An 18,602-nucleotide genomic window follows, 5' to 3' on the forward strand; every position below is an offset into this window, starting at 1 on the left:
AGTATAAACACCATGGGACCTCGCAGCCGTCTTACCGCTCAGGAAGGAGACACATTCTGTCTCCTAGAGATGAACGTACTTTGGTGCGGAAAGTGCAAATCAATTCCAGAACAACAGCAAAGGACCTTGTGAAGATGCTGGAGGAAACAGGTACAAAAGTATCTATATCCACAGTAAAACGAGTCCTTTATCGACATAACCTGAAATGCCGCCCTGCAAGGAAGAAGCCACTGCTCCAAAACTGCCATAAAAAAGTGGAGGAAAGTGGGGGATGCTTGCAAGCCGAAGAACACCATCCCAACCATGAAGCACGGGGGTGGCAGCATCTTGTTGTGGGGGTGCTATGCTGCAGGAGGGACTGGTGCACTTCACAAAATAGATGGCGGCATAAGGTAGGAAAATGATGTGGATATATTGAAGCAACATCAAGACATCAGTCAGGAAGTTAAAGCTTGGTCGCAAATGCGTCTTCCAAATAGACAATGACTCCAAGCATACTTCCAAAGTTGTGGCAAAATGACTTAAGGACAACAAAGTCAAGGTATTGGAGTGGCCATCACAAAGCCCTGACCTCAATCCTATCAAAAAAATTGTGGGCAGAACTGAAAAGGCGTGTGTGAGCAAGGAGGCCTACAAACCTGACTCAGTTACACCAGCTCTGTCAGGAGGAATGGACCAAAATTCTCCAGACTTATTGTGGGAAGCTTGTGGAAGGCTACCCGAAACGTTTGACCCAAGTTAAACAATTTAAAGGCAATGCTACTTCTGACCCACTGGGAATGTGATGAATGAAATAAAAGCTGAAATAAATAATTCTCTCTACTATTATTCTGACGTTTCACATTCTTAGGATCACCACTTTATTTTAAGTGACCTAAGACAGGGAATTCTTACTAGGATTACATGTCAGGAATGGTGAAAAATGTAGTTTAAATGTATTTGGCTAAGGTGTATGTAAACTTCAGACTTCCGCCACTTAGCCTAACCTACAGTTATTCTAGCTTGTATGGCTCCCTGGGCGAACTCACCCTTCAGCGCGAACCCAGCCTGGGCGAACCCACCCTTCCAGTGGGGAGACCTGAGGTCAACATGCCCCCGCCCCATCTCGTACTTCTGAGTGGGAGACCGTCCCAGGCAGTAGCCTGCCTAGCTCACAAACTAGAATAAAGGTGCCCACTCCGACAAGGTTAATTGACCCACAGTCCCACATGGTGACATGATATCATTGACTTGACGTGCAAATGAGTGATAGAAAAACAATCACACAAATGTCACCATTCCACATTTTTTTTGTGCAGGCGCCCCATGGGTGTGCGCCCATGTCGCCTATACCTAAATCCGCCACACAGGTTAGGCTACTATGGTGAGCAAGCGTTGCTCCTTTTTCTTTTTTAAGAAGTATCATTTACCCATTTATTTGTCTCTGCTAACAAATCGTCCTCCTAAAAGGTAAGCTATATCCTATAGGCCTACGCAAAACATAGCAAGTGTTGCTGTCCCGTGCATCCTGACAGTGACCTCTACTGTGCACCATGACAGTGAAACCTATAACATTTGAGCTGTTTGTTACTGTATCACTGTGAAAAGTAGGGATTTAGTTAGGGAAACTGACAGATCAATAACGTTACATTTGCCATACTGACCAATAAAACTCATATTGCACTGAAAAAACGTCAGAATATCTTCAAACGTTTGGCTGATGGTTTCATTGTTTGATTCAGGTCTAACGTTAGTGTGATTGAGGGGGTGGGTATAATTTGTGTAACGTTCCAACAGGAATCTGTTCCAAAAACTTTGTAAATAACATCAATGCATACAAAGTTGTATAGCAGCAGCATAAGATATCGGGTGGGCTATTTAAGTTTTTCACTCACCAGGTTTATTCCTAAAAGTGTCTGTCCTCACTCTGGTAGCCTATTCATTCACCTCAGCCGAGAATGGATGAAACATTAGACAACATTACATGTCAGTTATAATACTAACTCAGCACTACAAGTAAACACTTGTTTAGTTTTTTTTCTGTGAAGTTAAACAGCCGTTACCTTCCCAGCTACATCAGTCAACTGAAGAGTAGCCACTTTCTGCTATGCTCTCTTTTACAACTTGGTGAAAAAGAACAACACATACACACTGAACTATGCTCAACTCTCCTGTGCTAGTCCAGCCAGGCTTCCAGAAGCTTTGCCTTCACACAGCCTACCCGACCGCTCGGAGGCATCCTCATGGCCCGAAAGCACACCATTTTATTGATATTTTTTTTTACAAATTGCAATGATAAAACTGGGAGGGCCAAAAATCTTAATGACATAAAGCCTATTATTTGGCAGAGAATACTATTTGTAGATCAGTGATTTTACTCCTCACTTTGCTCAAGCTGATCCTCTCCAACAGACTCAGAAATTGTAGCTAAAAATGTTGCAGTTAAATGGGTCAATGAAACCAATTTAAGTATATTCTAGAACATTCGGGGGGTAGCCTCGACCGGGACTTGAACCCTAATCCAGTGACTGTCAACCCAACATTTTAACTCATATTTCCCAAACTCGGTCCTCAGGACACCAATGGTGCGCATTTTGTTTTTTCCCCAACACTACACAACATATTCAAATGATCAAACCTTGATTAGTGAATCCCTGCCTTGACAGTATGCAAATAGGTTTGGACCACACAAACCCAACAGTTGCTAGCCAGCTAATACAATCCAACTTTGTTCCGTTGTTGTTGAGTTTGTTCTTGTGCAGGGGTGGGCAATTCCATCCTCGAGGGCCTGATTGGTGCCACAGTTTACACACCTGACTCCAATAATCACCTAATCATGATCTTTAGTTTAGAATGCAATTTGATTAATCAGCTGTGTTTGCTAGGGATGGAGAAAACCAGTCCCCGAGTGTGAAACCAGTCCCCGAGGGCCTTATTGGAGTTGCCCACTCCTGTTCTAGTGGCATGCTAACGTCTGCATGTTAGCTAACATTTGTGTCTTCCTTTCACAGTAAACACACCTTAAGCGTGTGTTTAGGTAGAATAGCTTAAATACGTACAAATTGTAATTGATCTGGAATGTTATACCATTATATTTATTTCCGTCAAGTAGTGTACGTTTTAGTTTGTTAGTTTTAGCTTTGCTGTTTAAAAATATATATACTTTCAGCTGTGTTTGAATCTGTTGTGTAGTGTTGGGGCAAAACCAAAGACAACAGAGCTAAAACAGACAAACTAAAACGTACACTACTTGACAGAAATAGAATTGTATAACATTCCAGATCAATTACATTGTGTACGTATTTCAGCTATTCTATCTAACGCAGTGAGGAATCTGGGAATGTGCATGCGTTTAAATGAAAACAATAGCATATGGTTATTTCCGGGTAGCAGGAACAGTCTTTCCGGTCTATGACACGTCCAAAGATGGCAGTGCAAATATCTAAGAAGAGGAAGGTTCGTACCGATTTCTTTAGTTTTAGAGATTTCAGTTCACATATATAGAAAACACCCTTATAGTTAAGTAGTTAGTTACTGCGGTAACATGTCCAGTGATTAGATGTACAATTTTCCGAAGTTTTTAAAAAAATTTAAAGCTACGGCTGGTGACCTAGCATGCTAGGCAGCACGCGCACATGATCCCATACTGTAGTGTTTAAATCTATTCTTCATTGACCAGTGTAGTTTTCTAAAAATGTTAACTAACTAGTTACTTTGCTAACCCACTGGTACCTTATCTACAGCTTCAAAATGTCAATCAATCCCCAACCTGCAGGGTATTCTCCTGGCCATGCAAGTTTAGTTCGTACAATATTACTATGCCAGTTTTCCATAAAACAACAACATGTCACCGTGATGCCAGATAATGTGTGCGTCGGTAAAATAAGTTGCCTCCGGATAGATGGGGTTTTCTCGGTTCGACCAGGAGAGTTAAACTGTATTTTCTAATGTGATCGAAGTGTACATGTTACATTCCAATCGTTACTTTGGTTAGACGTGTCCTTGGTAAGTCTACTGATTGTTGCAATGAGCAGCCAGGATGCTGTATTTCAAACGGGCCCTGCCAAATTACTTGCTGATTACCTCACTCACACTCCTGTCTTCATATTTTTACAGTTTGTCGCTGATGGCATCTTCAAAGCTGAACTGAACGAGTTCCTCACCAGAGAGCTCGCTGAGGATGGCTACTCCGGTGTGGAGGTTCGTGTCACCCCAACCAGGACTGAAATCATCATCCTGGCTACCAGGTGAGTCCAAAAACCTGGAGATCAAAACCACAGGACTAGTCCAAATCAATGCCTGTCAGATGTTTTGACCTCAAAAGTAGTCTGTCAAGATGAATCCACAGTTGGTTGTGCATGTCCAGCTACATGCCTGAACACTGCTGTTGCGAGCCAGTGAATTGACTCAAACTGTTGAGGTGCCAACAGACCAAATACTCTTTCTCCAGGACACAAAACGTTCTTGGCGAGAAGGGGCGTCGTATCCGTGAGCTGACTGCAGTGGTGCAGAAGAGGTTTGGCTTCCCAGAGGGCAGTGTTGAGGTAAGGGAGGCTTGGTTTCAGACACCCATTGTCATGTTATGGGCATGATAGATCTCTACTTTTTTGTTTTCATTGCTTCAGTATCATATTTTAGGGGTGGTGGATGACTATAAAGTTAATATTTGCTTGTGGCTCATTCCTTGTCAAATACTACCAGAAATTCTATCATTGTCATCTGGTCCCCTAAACACTTTCTACTCTGTGAAAGTTTACAACATACTGTGAGTGTGGTTATATAACTGTCCTTGTCTGTTTTTCTTGCCATCAGCTGTATGCTGAGAAGGTTGCTACTCGTGGTCTGTGCGCCATCGCCCAGGCAGAGTCCCTGCGCTACAAGCTTCTTGGGGGTCTGGCTGTCCGCAGGTGAGGATTTTTTGCCCAGTGGTTTGTCGTACTAACTATGGTTAGTACTTAAAGGTTTGTATTAGTTACTTTTTTATTTAACTAGGCAAGTCAGTTGAGAACAAATTATTATTTACAACCTACCAAAAGGCAAAAAGCCTCCTGCGGGGGTGGGGGCTGGGATTAAAAATAAATTAAAATAAAAAAAATATAGGACAAAACACACATCATGAAAAGAGAGACCTAAGACAACAGCATAGCAGCAACACAACATGACTACAACATGGCAGCAACACAACATGGTACAAACATAATTGGGCACAGACAACGGCACAAGGACAAGAAGGTAAAGACAATAATACATCATGCAAAGTAGCCACAACTGTCAGTTAGTGTTAATGATTGAGTATTTTTTTCTCTCCAGCTTTAAAGCAATTTTCCTGCAATTCTACACATTTTGCAAAGGAGCTGAGAGAAAATGTTGCACTTTTAAAGATGTCCTGCAATTCTATGCATTTTTCTACGGCTAATGCTGTGTTCTTTTGATCAAACATAATTAACTAAATCAATACTGCTAAATTAACTGCTTTTGGAATGTTCAATTCTCCCTGACTAGTTTTGTATTTTGTTGATTGTTAGTTATCAAAGATTATATATATTTTTTTTTTAAATTGTCCATTTATCTTTCATACATGCTCAGTCTGGTTTTAGGGGTTTTAAGTTTCCACTGAAAGTGTTTTTCATCCTGAGAAGTTGTGTTCATTAAAAAAAAAAAAAATGTTTTACTCTGCTCTAAATTTGGAGATGCAACTATACTGGCACCTGCCAAATATTTCAATGGCAAAAAATCCCTGCTATATATTTTTTTAATGCAACTATTTAGCGGGTAAAATGTATAAGCACTGGCAACATTTCAAACTCTAAGATGTTTGTGGAGTATGTCAAGTGCTGTGAAAATGTTACCTTTTTGTTTTCAGTTGTGTACTGTAAGCTTTTTGCTTTACGCCCCTTTTCACTTTTTAAAATGCAAATTAATATTTTTCATGAGTACTTCAATGGACATTCTTAATACCCATCCTGTCAAACCTTGAAAAGATAGTGAAGTGATGCAGTGGTATGGCATACCTCTTGTGACTTCAGTTATTCTTTTAGGTGTTAGTTGAAACTGGAAGATCCCAGTGTTTGAGCGCAATCAACTTTTACAATATTTTACACACGCAGAGTTGAAGACCTGGGACTTGTAAGAATATATGTTTTAATTCTGCTTGTTTTGGTGTTGCAGAGCCTGCTATGGTGTCCTGCGCTTCATCATGGAGAGCGGATCCAAGGGTTGCGAGGTGGTGGTCTCTGGAAAGCTCAGGGGTCAGAGGGCCAAATCTATGAAGTTTGTGGATGGCCTCATGATCCACAGCGGAGACCCCGTTAACTACTACGTCGACACTGCTGTCCGCCATGTGCTGCTCCGTCAAGGTGAGGTCACCCTGGGGTTTTATGCCTGATTCACACTATAGGCCCAAGCTGTCTGGATTGGCCTCTTTACGCATCCACCGTGGTTGCTGTCCATTCCAGCAGTTCCAATGTGGCAATGTCCCAATGATCTCTTATTCGTCCCAAAGTGTGTAATGCTTGCTTGTTTACTTCCCTTAACTGATTTGAAAGGAAATGACTGCTATAAGACATGGTGGAAACTTTTTTTTTGGAAGTAGGCAATGAATGCACACTTCAAGAGAAAGGCAATATTATTGGGATGCACACAGTGAGAAGAAATAACCCAAGCTATCTCCATATGGTTCGGATCGGCCCTATAGTGTGGATCGGGCATTAAGTGGGCCAGGTCAAGACTAGTGTTGCACAGTATACCGGTACCACAGTAGTATCACGATACCAAAATGCCATGATACTTATGTTACCAAAATTTTAAGATACCGTAGTACCGTTTCATGATACTACCACATTTTTCAGCCCTACCGATTTAAAGAACCTGCTGGCGTCGGTTATAAACATGTTATGAAGTCTGTTTCATTTAAGCAACAGGCTCTAAATCAAATTTATTTATAGAGCCCTTTGTACATCAGCTGATATCTCAGTGCTGTACAGAAACCCAGCCTAAAACCTCAAACAGCATGCAATGCAGGTGAAGAAGCACGTTGGCTAGGAAAAACTCCCTAGAAAAGCCAAAACCTGGGAAGAAACCAGGCTATGAGGGGTGGCCAGTCCTCTTCTGGCTGTGCTGGGTGGAGATTATAACAGAACATGGCCAAGATGTTCAAATATTCATAAATGACCAGCATGGTAAAATAATAATAATCACAGTAGTTGTCGAAGGGTGCAGCAAATCAGCACCTCAGGAGTAAATGTCAGTTGGCTTTTCATAGCCGATCATTAAGAGTATCTCTACCACTCCTGCTGTCTCTAGAGAGTTGAAAACCGCAGATCTGGGACAGGTAGCACGTCCGGTGAACAGGCCAGGATTCCATAGCCGCAGGCAGAACAGTTGAAACTGGAGCAGCAGCACGGCCAGGTGGACTGGGGACAGCAAGGAATCATCATGCCAGGTAGTCCTGAGGCATGGTCCTAGTGCTCAGGTCCTCCGAGAGAGAGAATTAGAGAGAGTATACTTAAATTCACACAGGACACCGAATAAGACAGGAGAAGTCCTCCAGATTTAACAAACTGACCCTGGTCCCCCGACACATAAACTACTGCAGCATAAATACTGGAGGCTGAGACACGAGGGGTCAGGAGACACTGTGGCCCCATCCGATGATACCCCTGGACAGGGCCAAACAGTAAGAATATAACCCCACCCACTTTGCCAAAGCACAGCCCCCACACCACTAGAGGGATATCTTCAACCACCAACTTACCATCCTGAGACAAGGCCGAGTATAGCCCACAAAGATCTCCGCCACGGCACAACCCAAGGGGGGGCGCCAACCCAGACAGGAGGATCACGTCAGTGACTCAACCCACTCAAGTGACGCACCCCTCCTAGGGACAGCATGAAAGCGCACCAGTAAGCCAGTGACTCAGCCCCTGTAATAGGGTTAGAGGCAGAGAATCCCAGTGGAAAGAGGGGAACCAGCCAGGCAGAGACAGCAAGGGCGGTTTGTTGCTCCAGAGCCTTTCCGTTCACCTTCACACTCCTGGGTCAGACTACACTCAATCATATGACCCACTGAAGAGATGAGTCTTTAGTAAAGACTTAAAGGTTGAGACCGAGTCTGTGTCTCACTTGGGTAGGCAGACCATTCCATAAAAACAGCGCTCTATAGGAGAAAGCCCTGCCTCCGGCTGTTTGCTTAGAAATTCTAGGGACAATTAGGAGGCCTGCGTCTTGTGACCTTAGCGTATGTGTAGGTATGTACAGCAGGACCAAATCAGAAAGATAGGTAGGAGCAAGCCCATGGCTCTAGTCTCTTGTATGTTCATGTGCAATAATATCCACATCACTTTCATGCGCATAACACGTCAGCCCTCACTCACCTGCTGCCCTCTGTCTGCTCTTCATAATAATCTATTCCTCCATCAGTTTTTAAAATATAATTTTGCCTTAGGGTCTGCATCCCCATTCGCCATTGAGTCTTGATTTGTTACATTGGAGCAGCAGGCAGAGCAAGCAATGTTGACACATAGTATAAATTCATCACCTGTTATAACCAAGAGCACAGGCCAGTCTGAATAGATTTTATAATTTCACTGTCATGCAGCCTCTGAGTGCCAGAGAAGGCATAGAAAATGGCTCGTCTCTAGCCAAAAAGGTTAAAAACATGACCCTTATTACCGGAAATGCCTTTAGTGCTTTCCATTGGGTTTCGCGTGATATTTAATTTCACAAACCATGTAGCAGGCCGTTTTAAACTAATCCTGGGTCGCAAATTATTGGTTTGATAACAACCAACAGCAAACAGTCAGTTTGCCTAGCTAGCTAACAACCTGGTAACTTAACAGCAAATTTGATTAGCACAGGAAGAAAAGGGTAGGAAACTCATGAGATGTGCTTCAAAGGAAGGTTTCATATAGGGCTAATGTAAGCCTGAACTACAGTGGGGCAAAAAAGTATTTAGTCAGCCACCAATTGTGCAAGTTCTCCCACTTAAAAAGATGAGGCCTGTAATGTTCATCATAGGTACACTTCAATCACAGACAAAATTAGAAAAAAATCCAGAAAATCACATTGTAGGATTTTTAATGAATTTATTCGCAATTTATGGTGGAAGATAAGTATTTGGTCACCTACAAGCAAGATTTCTGGCTCTCACAGACCTGTAACTTCTTCTTTAAGAGGCTCCTCTTGTCCTCCAGTCATTACCTGTATTAATGGCACCTGTTTGAACTTGTGGACAGGTGTCTTTTATACTGATAACAACCTCAAACAGTCACACTCCAAACTCCACTATGGCCAAGACCAAAGAGCTGTCAAAGGACACCAGAAACAAAATTGTAGACCTGCACCAGGCTGGGAAGACTGAATCTGCAATAGGTAAGCAGCTTGGTTTGAAGAAATCAACTGTGGGAGCAATTATTAGGAAATGGAAGACATACAAGACCACTGATAATCTCCCTCGATCTGGGGCTCCACGCAAGATCTCACCCCGTGGAGTCAAAATGATCACAAGAACGGTGAGCAAAAATCCCAGAACCACATGGGGGGACCTAGTGAATGACCTGCAGAGAGCTGGGACGAAAGTAACAAAGCCTACACACTACGCCACCAGGGACTCAAATCCTGCAGTGCCAGGCGTGTCCCCCTGCTTAAGCCAGTACATGTCCAGGCCTGTCTGAAGTTGCTAGAGAGCATTTGGATGATCCAGAAGAAGATTGGGAGAATGTCATATGGTCAGATGAAACCAAAATATAACTTTTTGGTAACTCAACTCGTCGTGTTTGGAGGACAAAGAATACTGAGTTGCATCCAAAGAACACCATAGCTACTGTGAAGCATGTGGGTGGAAACATCATGCTTTGGGGCTGTTTTTCTGCCAAGGGACCAGGACGACTGATCCGTGTAAAGGAAAGAATGAATGGGGCCATGTATCGTGAGATTTTGAGTGAAAACCTCTGTCCATCAGCAAGGGCATTGAAGATGAAACGTGGCTGGTCCTTTCAGCATGACAATGATCCCAAACACACTGCCCGGGCAACGAAGGAGTGGCTTCGTAAGAAGCATTTCAAGGTCCTGGAGTGGCCTAGCCAGTCTCCAGATCTCAACCCCATAGAAAATCTTTGGAGGGAGTTGAAAGTCTGTGTTGCCCAGCAACAGCCCCAAAACATCACTGCTCTAGAGGAGATCTGCAAGGAGGAATGGGCCAAAATACCAGCAACAGTGTGTGAAAACCTTGTGAAGACTTACAGAAAACGTTTGACCTCTGTCATTGCCAACAAAGGGTATATAACAAAGTTTTGAGGAACTTTTATTGACAAAATACTTATTTTCCACCATTTGCAAATAAATTCATTAAAAATACTACAATGTGATTTTCTGGATTTTTTTTCTCATTTTGTCTGTCGTAGTTGAAGTGTACCTATGATGAAAATTACAGGCCTCATCTTTTTAAGTGGGAGAACTTGCACAATTGGTGGCTGACAAAATACTTTTTTGCCCCACTGTATATACAAAATCAATCTTTCTTTTGCTCCTTAAATTCTGTTTGGTGCCTAATGTTTTAAGCTGTGAGCAATGTGCGTGTGTTTGTGGGAGAGTGTGAGGAAGGGCGGGAGAGGGTATTTTGTTAACTGAAGAGTAAAGAACGTTTCATGCAGTGTTTTACCCTTACTGCCACAATGACATGCAGCTCATTATGCATGTATATTCCTCCAACCAAATCACAGGTAGGCCTTTGCAGATATGAGCAAATCAGCCATTCTACTATACACTGAACAGTGAAGTTAAATTGAATGTGTTGTATTGAATAGGTGTGACTTTGACCGCTTTTTGCGTAGGACATACGTAGAACGTTTAGAAAACGCAGGGTTTGCACAAGGTGCTTAGAGTGCTTGAATTTGGGACTCAGAAATTAAAGTATTGGAATACTTTAAATCAGACATTTTCTCAAGTTGTTACTTGAAAAGTACTTGGATTAAAATGAGAGAACAAATATGTTCATGAAAAATATTAGAAAAATGTATTTGTTTTACAAATTAATTTCCAGGCAGACTACTGAGTTTTATTTCCTCACGTGTTTCATGCTGTGGTTGCCAGGTGAGCTCGCTCATCCCATCCACTCAGCCAGGCAGGTACAGAACTGACTGTACCTGCCTGGCAACGTCACATCGATAGCTAAAATGCTAGGCAAATGTAGATTTAATCCTACCTTTTGTGGGTATGGAACATTTCTGGGATCTCTAATTTCAGCTCTGAAAACATTGGACCAACACTTTACACGTTGCGTCTTATATTTTTGTTCCGTATAGTTTACCCACCTTTTTTTACCACCCCATACATCACTGGACCCAATCACCCCACACTTCTCTGCAACAACCTCCAGCTTTGTTGCCAATAGCTCTATTTACAGGGCGGGGCGCCCGCGATATTCTGCTTTATCAAGCGGCAGCCATGTCCCTGCTGTTCTGGTGGCTGTTCGCATGCCATTTTCCCCTCACACAAGCCACCCGCTCTTTCCCAACTAGCAACACTAAAGCTGCAGTCGGACGCAAGATGTTTTTCTGTAACTATTAATTAGTAGATTCCCAAATACCCAATAAAAACAGTCATTCAGCTGGAATTGTGAATAGGAAATGTGTTCACCAGTAGGCATGTCTCAACTCTGCTCCTCATTACTCAAATTACAAAATCATTAGTACTGACTTAACACTCATGTAGTGAAACATCGTATTATTTAGTGGAACTTGTAAGGTAGTGATGAATACTGTTTTTCCCCCATGAGGTTGTGGCAATATATTGCCACCTGGTGGCAACTAGAAACAATCACATAATATTAACTGTTACAAATTGATGGTCCTTGAAAATAGATATTAGTACTTGAAAGTCCTTACTTGACTTGCCACTGTGTGTACGAATCCTGAAACCGGGAACACGCGTCTGTGGGGGGTGAACAGGACACTAGGCTGCTGATTTCCCCCTATGGTATCGCAATACTGCTTGGTATCGTGATAATTGGCCTGGTATCGTTAGTACAAGGTTTGTATAGTGACAACATTAATCAAGACGAATTGTCGTCTTATGGAACAGGACCAGAAATGATAAGTGGTGAAATGGTGTCATATTTGAGGTGCAATCTGTTCTGCCTGTCCAAAGGTGTGCTGGGGATCAAGGTGAAGATCATGCTGCCCTGGGATCCCAGCGGTAAGATCGGCCCCAAGAAGCCTCTCCCCGACCACGTGAGCATCGTGGAACCCAAGGACGAGCAGGTCCCTTCAACCCCCATCTCAGAGCAGAAGGGAGCCAAGCCGGAGGCCGCTGCCGTCGCACCTGCGACACCTGTCCCTACAGCATAACCATGAGGGAGCCCCAAACCAGAGTCACAATTTTCCCAGTGTAAGGCAGGTTTAGCGAAGTGTTAAAAAGGCAGGATAAGTTCCAGTACAGCTTGCACAGTGCTGCTTTGTCGTTCCCCCTGAACACAGAAACCCTGTTTCCTACTATCTCGGTCTGTCTGCATCCCACAGCTGGCAGGGACGCTTGGTTTCAGACACCACGTCGCCCGTTGACATAAATCTATGCATTTTGTTAGCATAGCCTAAAGGGAGTGCTAAAAAGGTTAAGGTAGCAAAATGTCTGATCTAATTTTCCCTATTAAAAAAAATAATAATTTAACAGGTCTTCATGAGTCATCTGGAAATTCTCCAAATACCTTTTTTCAATTGTTGATAAAAATAATTTTAAAAATAGTAAGTGTCTGTAAATGTTTTCTTTGAAATGATTTGACCAAATTGCCTTTCACTATGGGAAGTTACACAATGCTTGCTTTAAAACTGAGCCGTTGCCTTTTAAAGTCACTTTGGGTATCTTGATACCCACCCCAGAGCATCTAGAATGTAGTTGCAACCTATTGCCAAACTGTTACTTTTACTTAATTTGTCATAATGGTGGTTAAGTTAGCAATTTAACAAGTGGCTGTGTGAATTGCATGAGTAATGTAAAAAAAAAAATGTATCTGGAACATTTTGTATGACAAAGTATGGACAACTGCTCATGCCAAAATCATGGGTATTAATATGGAGTTGGTCCCCCCTTTTGCTGCTACAACAGCCTTCACTCTTCTGGGAAGGCTTTCCACTAGGTGTTGGAACATTGCTGTGGGGACTTGCTTCCATTCAGCAACAAGAGCATTAGTGAGGTCAGGCACTGTTGGTCAAATCAAATTTTATTTGTCACATACACATGGTTAGCAGATGTTAATGCGAGTGTAGCGAAATGCTTGTGCTTCTAGTTCCGACAATGCCCCCGGTGATGCGTTGTGCAGACCTCACTACCCTCTGGAGAGCCTTACGATTGTGGGCGGAGCAGTTGCCGTACCAGGCGGTGATACAGCCCGCCAGGATGCTCTCGATTGTGCATCTGTAGAAGTTTGAGTGCTTTTGGTGACAAACCAAATTTCTTCAGCCTCCTGAGGTTGAAGAGGCGCTGCTGCGCCTTCTTCACGATGCTGTCTGTGTGAGTGGACCAATTCAGTTTGTCTGTGATGTGTATGCCGAGGAACTTCAAACTTGCTACCCTCTCCACTACTGTTCCATCGATGTGGATAGGGGGGTGTTCCCTCTGCTGTTTCCTGAAGTCCACAATCATCTCCTTTGTTTTGTTGACGTTGAGTGTGAGGTTATTTTCCTGACACCACACTCCGAGGGCCCTCACCTCCTCCCTGTAGGCTGTCTCGTCGTTGTTGGTAAGGTCAATTAGGCCTTTCTCGCGGTCGGCGTTCCAATTCATCCCAAAGGTGTTCGATGGGATTGAGTTCAGGGCTCTGTGCAGGCCAGTCAAGTTCTTCCACACTGATCTCAACAAACCATTTCTGTATGGACCTCGCTTTGTGCATGGGAGCTGTGTCATGCTGCAACAGGAAAGGGCCTTCCCCAAACTGTTGCCAAGAAGTTGTAAGCACAGAATCATCTAGTATGTATGAATACTGTAGCATTAAGATTTCCCTTCACTGGAAGTAAGGGGCCTAACCCGAACCATGAAAAAACAGCCCCAGACCATTATGCCTCCGATCGGGTAGCGTTCTCATGGCATCAACCAAACCTAGATTGGTCCGTCGGGACTGCCGGATGGTGAAGCGTGATTCATAACTCCAGAGAACTCGTTTCCACTGCTCCAGAGTCCAATGGAGGTGAACTTTTATAACACTCCAGCCGAAACTTGGCATGGTGATCTTGGGCTTGTGTGCGGCTGCTCTCCCATGGAAGCTCCCGACGAACAGTTCTTGTGCTGACGTTGCTTCCAGAGGCAGTTTCGAACTCGGTAGTGAGTGTTGCAACTGAGGACAGACTATTTTCATGCATTTCAGCACTTGGCGGTTCAGTTCTGTGAGTTTGTGTGGCCTGCCACTTTGTGGCTGAGCCTTTGTTGCTCCTATACATTTCCACTTCACAATAGCAGCACTTACAGTTGAAGGGGGCAGGGCAGATATTTTACAAACTGACTTGTTGGAAAGGCATCCTATGACTGCCATATTGAAAGTCACTAAACTGTTCAGTAAGGCCATTCTACTGCAAATGTCTGTCTATAGAGTGCGTGGTTGTGCTGGATTTTATACACCTGTCAGCAACGGGTGTGGCTGAAATGGCCGAATCCACTCATTTTAAAGGGATGTCCACATACTTTTGTTACATTACCTGTGTCAGTATTTACCATCACTCATTGCATTCGAAAAACCAGTGTAATTGACTTCTAAATCATTAGCAAAATCATGTTTTAGTTGGGTGAAAGACAGCTTTGCATGGTGGTTAAGCTTTGAATCTATAATTCTATAGTTTTCCCAAAATTATATTTTTGCTGTGGAGACTCATCCAACGGACAAATAAGTTATCCCAAAAAACGAAGTATTTTTTTTTTATCTGTACTTCACTATTTATTTTTTGACAACTTTTACTTAACTACATTCCTAAAGAAAATAACGTACTTTTTGCTCCATACGTTTTCCCTGACACCCAAAAGTACTCGTTGAATTTTGAATGCTTAGCAGGTCAGGAAAATTGCCTAAATCACACATTTATCAAGATAACATCCCTACTGCCCCTTATCTCACTAAAGACATACTTTGTTTTCAATTATTCCTGAGTGTTGGAGCATGCCCCTGGCTATCTGTAAAAAAAAAAAAAAAAAAAGACGATGCCATCTGGTGTGCTTTTTATAAGGTATTTGAAATTTATTTATACGTTTACTTTTGATACATAAGTATATTTAAAAGCAAATACTTTTAGACTAACTCGAGTAGTATTTTACTTGGTGACTTTCATTTTTTTTTTTGCCATTTTCTATGGTGCTCCGGTACTTTTATCCCCACTGATTGATTGTTCGTGGCGTTATAAGTGGATGAATTGATACTTGTCAATAGGCAGGCAGTGTATCACATTGTAGAAGTTATTCAAGCTACAAAATGGCAGCTGCGTCCGAGCCACTGTATGGCAGACTTACCATGTATTTCTTTGGGGCTAAATTGCCTAACTATGGAAGAATGTGAAACTGTTAACACCTTCATCAGTGCCTAAATTATCACTGAAGGATCATTCCCCGCGCATACTCTTTACATTAGTAATTTTACTTTTTACCGCAAAGACCTCTGGGCTGCTATTTTCTTTTTCGCGGTGAATTGTGGGCAATCATTGGTCCTCCGAGCTTTTCGAGTCTGCTGCTCCACCATTGGAAAAGATGGCTGCCTCGGCTCCATCGGTGGGTTTCTCCGATTTGTGCCCAAGCTACGCCGTGATATGCTCTTTTCTAGAGCGTTATGGAGCTTTGCTGGATCTACCGGAGCTCACATTTCCGCAGTTGGAGAGATATCTCCAAGACACATCTTCAGGTATAGTTTGAAAAGCGCGAGCTGCTGTGGGGGACGTGCGACTCCACACCATTGCATAGTGTTCTGTGTCGTTTGTCCCAGCTAGCTAGTTGTTATTGTGTGTTTTCCAAACGTTTTCTATGCATTTTTGCTGTCCCAAATTCATACGAAAGATCCCCGGTGAGTCAGATACTTTGTTTTTGCACAGTTTAACTCCGAACTTTTCAAAGACTGAAAGACTTCGGTGTAATTTGCTGATTTTAAAATGATTGGATTTTCCAGCCTTTATCTGCCATGGACCGAATTGCACGATATCACATCCTACAGAAACTGCTTTGAGCTTTTGCACAAAGATTAATTGCTGTTAACATTTGAAAGTATGGGGCACACCTGTTCTTCGGGTTATGACGTATGTTGTGATACGGACAATTGTCCATTTGTATTTACCGTTAAGTAATATTTTTGCTGTGGTTCGCTCGCGCTGTATTGCGCACGCGCACACCTGGTCTTCCTGCTCAATGGACTCGTTCAGTAATTAAGTTCCAATTAGCTTGTATAGTAGCCACAAAGTCCAAATTGTCAACAAATCTTAATGGTTAGGTTTAAAATAAAAATACAAATGTATGATTTCGATGCTTCAAATAAAAAAACATATTTGGGTCCGATGTAGTAGTGATTTGGAGGTCCTGGGCAGAGCACCCCCCCCCCCCCCCCCAATTGTTTTCATTTATAAGGAAGAGTAATTTAACTGTAAAAATGTATTAGCTTTTAATGTGCCATGAACCAGTCACTTTTTGAAGTTATTTGCTGAGAGAAAAAATGTTACCATAGTACATTAATCCCAAAATAATTCTAGCATCTGAACAATTGCCAACTTTCCTTCAATTCACAAGTGACTGAAACTATCTCATTGGAGAAAGCATCAGAGTGATTGAAACATCGCCACTCTGTCTTACTGTATCTGTAACTGTACCATGTATCTGATGCCAAAATCTTTTTGGGCAGACCGCATCAGATAGTGCCTATAGAAAGTCTATTTCTTCATTTTATTGTTAAAGTGGAATTCAAATGGATTTAATTGTATTTTATTGTCAACGATCTACACATTACTCTTAAGTAAAACAATTCTCTCTATATATATTTTTTAAAGATTAATGAAGAAAATAAACTACACTGCTCAAAACAATAAAGGGAACACTAAAATAACACATCCTAGATCTGAATGAATTAAATATTCTTATTAAATACTTTTCTTTACATAGTTGAATGTGCTGACAAAATCACACAAAAAATATCAATGGAAATGAAATCTATCAACCCATCGAGGTCTGGATTTGGAGTCACACTCAGAATTAAAGTGGAAAACCACACTACAGGCTGATCCAACTTTGATGCAATGTCTTTAAAACAAGTCAAAATGAGGCTCTGTAGTGTGTGTGGCCTCCACGTGCCTGTATGACCTCCCTACAACGCCTGGGCATGCTCCTGATGAGGTGGCGGATGGTCTCCTGAGGGATCTCCTCCCAGACCTGGACTAAAGCATCCGCCAACTACTGGACCGTCTGTGGTGCAATGTGGCGTTGGTGGATGGAGCGAGACATGATGTCCCAGATGTGCTTAATTGGATTCAGGTCTGGGGAACGGGCGGACCAGTCCATAGCATCAATGCCTTCCTCTTGCAGGAACTGCTGACACATTCCAGCCACATGAGGTCTAGCATTGTCTTGCATTAGGGGGAACCCAGGGCCAACCGCACCAGCATATGGTCTCACAAGGGGTCTGAAGATCTCATCTCGGTACCTAATGGCAGTCAGGCTACCTCTGGTGAGCACATGGAGGGCGGTGCGGCCCCCCAAAGAAATGCCACCCCACACCATGACTGACCCACCGCCAAACCGGTCATGCTGGAGGATGTTGCAGGCAGCAGAACATTCTCCACGGCGTCTCCAGACTGTCACGTCTGTCACGTGCTCAGTGTGAACCTGCTTTCATCTGTGAAGAGCACAGGGCGCCAGTGGGGAATTTGCCAATCTTGGTGTTCTCTGGCAAATGCCAAACGTCCTGCACGGTGTTGGGCTGTAAGCACAATCCCCACCTGTGAACGTCGGGCCCTCATACCACCCTCATGGAGTCTGTTTCTGACCGTTTGAGCAGACACATGCACATTTGTGGCCTGCTGGAGGTAATTTTGCAGGGCTCTGGCAGTGCTCCTCCTTGCACAAAGGCGGAGGTAGCGGTCCTGCTGCTGGGTTGTTGCCCTCCTTCGGCCTCCTCCACGTCTCCTGATGTACTGGCCTGTCTCCTGGTAGCGCCTCCATGCTCTGGACACTACACTGACACACAGCAAACCTTCTTGCCACAGCTCGCATTGATGTGCCTGCCTGGATGAGCTGCACTACCTGAGCCACTTATGTGTGTTGTAGACTCCGTCTCATGCTACCACTAGAGTGAAAGCACCGCCAGCATTTAAAAGTGACCAAAACATCAGCCAGGAAGCATAGGAACTGAGAAGTGGTCTGTGGTCACCACCTGCAGAACCACTCCTTTATTGGGGGTGTCTTGCTAATTGCCTATAATTTCCACCTGTTGTCTATTCCATTTGCACAACAGCATGTGAAATGTATTGTCAATCAGTGTTGCTTCCTAAGTTGACAGTTTGATTTCACAGAAGAGTGATTGACTTGGAGTTACATTATGTTGTTTAAGTGTTTCCTTCATTTTTTTGAGCAGTGTATATACCTTGATTAGCTAAGTACTCACCCCCATGAGTCAGTAC

The 18,602-nt window shown here is 43.1% G+C and overlaps 2 protein-coding genes across 3 annotated transcripts in view; both read left to right on the top strand.

The window, feature by feature from the left end:
• Positions 1–3,287: 3,287 nt before the first annotated feature.
• LOC110537664 (40S ribosomal protein S3) lies at positions 3,288–12,716 on the top strand. The gene is made up of 6 exons (XM_021623877.2): positions 3,288–3,435; positions 4,096–4,226; positions 4,430–4,523; positions 4,792–4,886; positions 6,148–6,335; positions 12,124–12,716. Exons 1-6 carry the CDS (start codon positions 3,391–3,393, stop codon positions 12,321–12,323), a joined length of 753 nt encoding a protein of 250 aa, XP_021479552.1. The 5' UTR covers positions 3,288–3,390; the 3' UTR covers positions 12,324–12,716.
• Positions 12,717–15,624: 2,908 nt separating this feature from the next.
• Positions 15,625–18,602, top strand: part of rsf1b.1 (remodeling and spacing factor 1b, tandem duplicate 1) — a 46,120-nt gene continuing 43,142 nt past the window's right edge. Inside the window, exon 1 of one of the 2 annotated variants that reach the window (XM_036937635.1) lies at positions 15,625–15,847. In XM_036937635.1, the coding sequence (XP_036793530.1) occupies positions 15,697–15,847 (151 nt within the window). In that variant the 5' untranslated portion in view covers positions 15,625–15,696. The remainder of the gene's footprint in view (positions 15,848–18,602) is intronic. The other variant, XM_021623878.2, reaches the window with a different exon arrangement.

This window comes from Oncorhynchus mykiss, chromosome 12, assembly GCF_013265735.2.
Source record: "Oncorhynchus mykiss isolate Arlee chromosome 12, USDA_OmykA_1.1, whole genome shotgun sequence".
Lineage (NCBI taxonomy): Eukaryota > Metazoa > Chordata > Actinopteri > Salmoniformes > Salmonidae > Oncorhynchus > Oncorhynchus mykiss.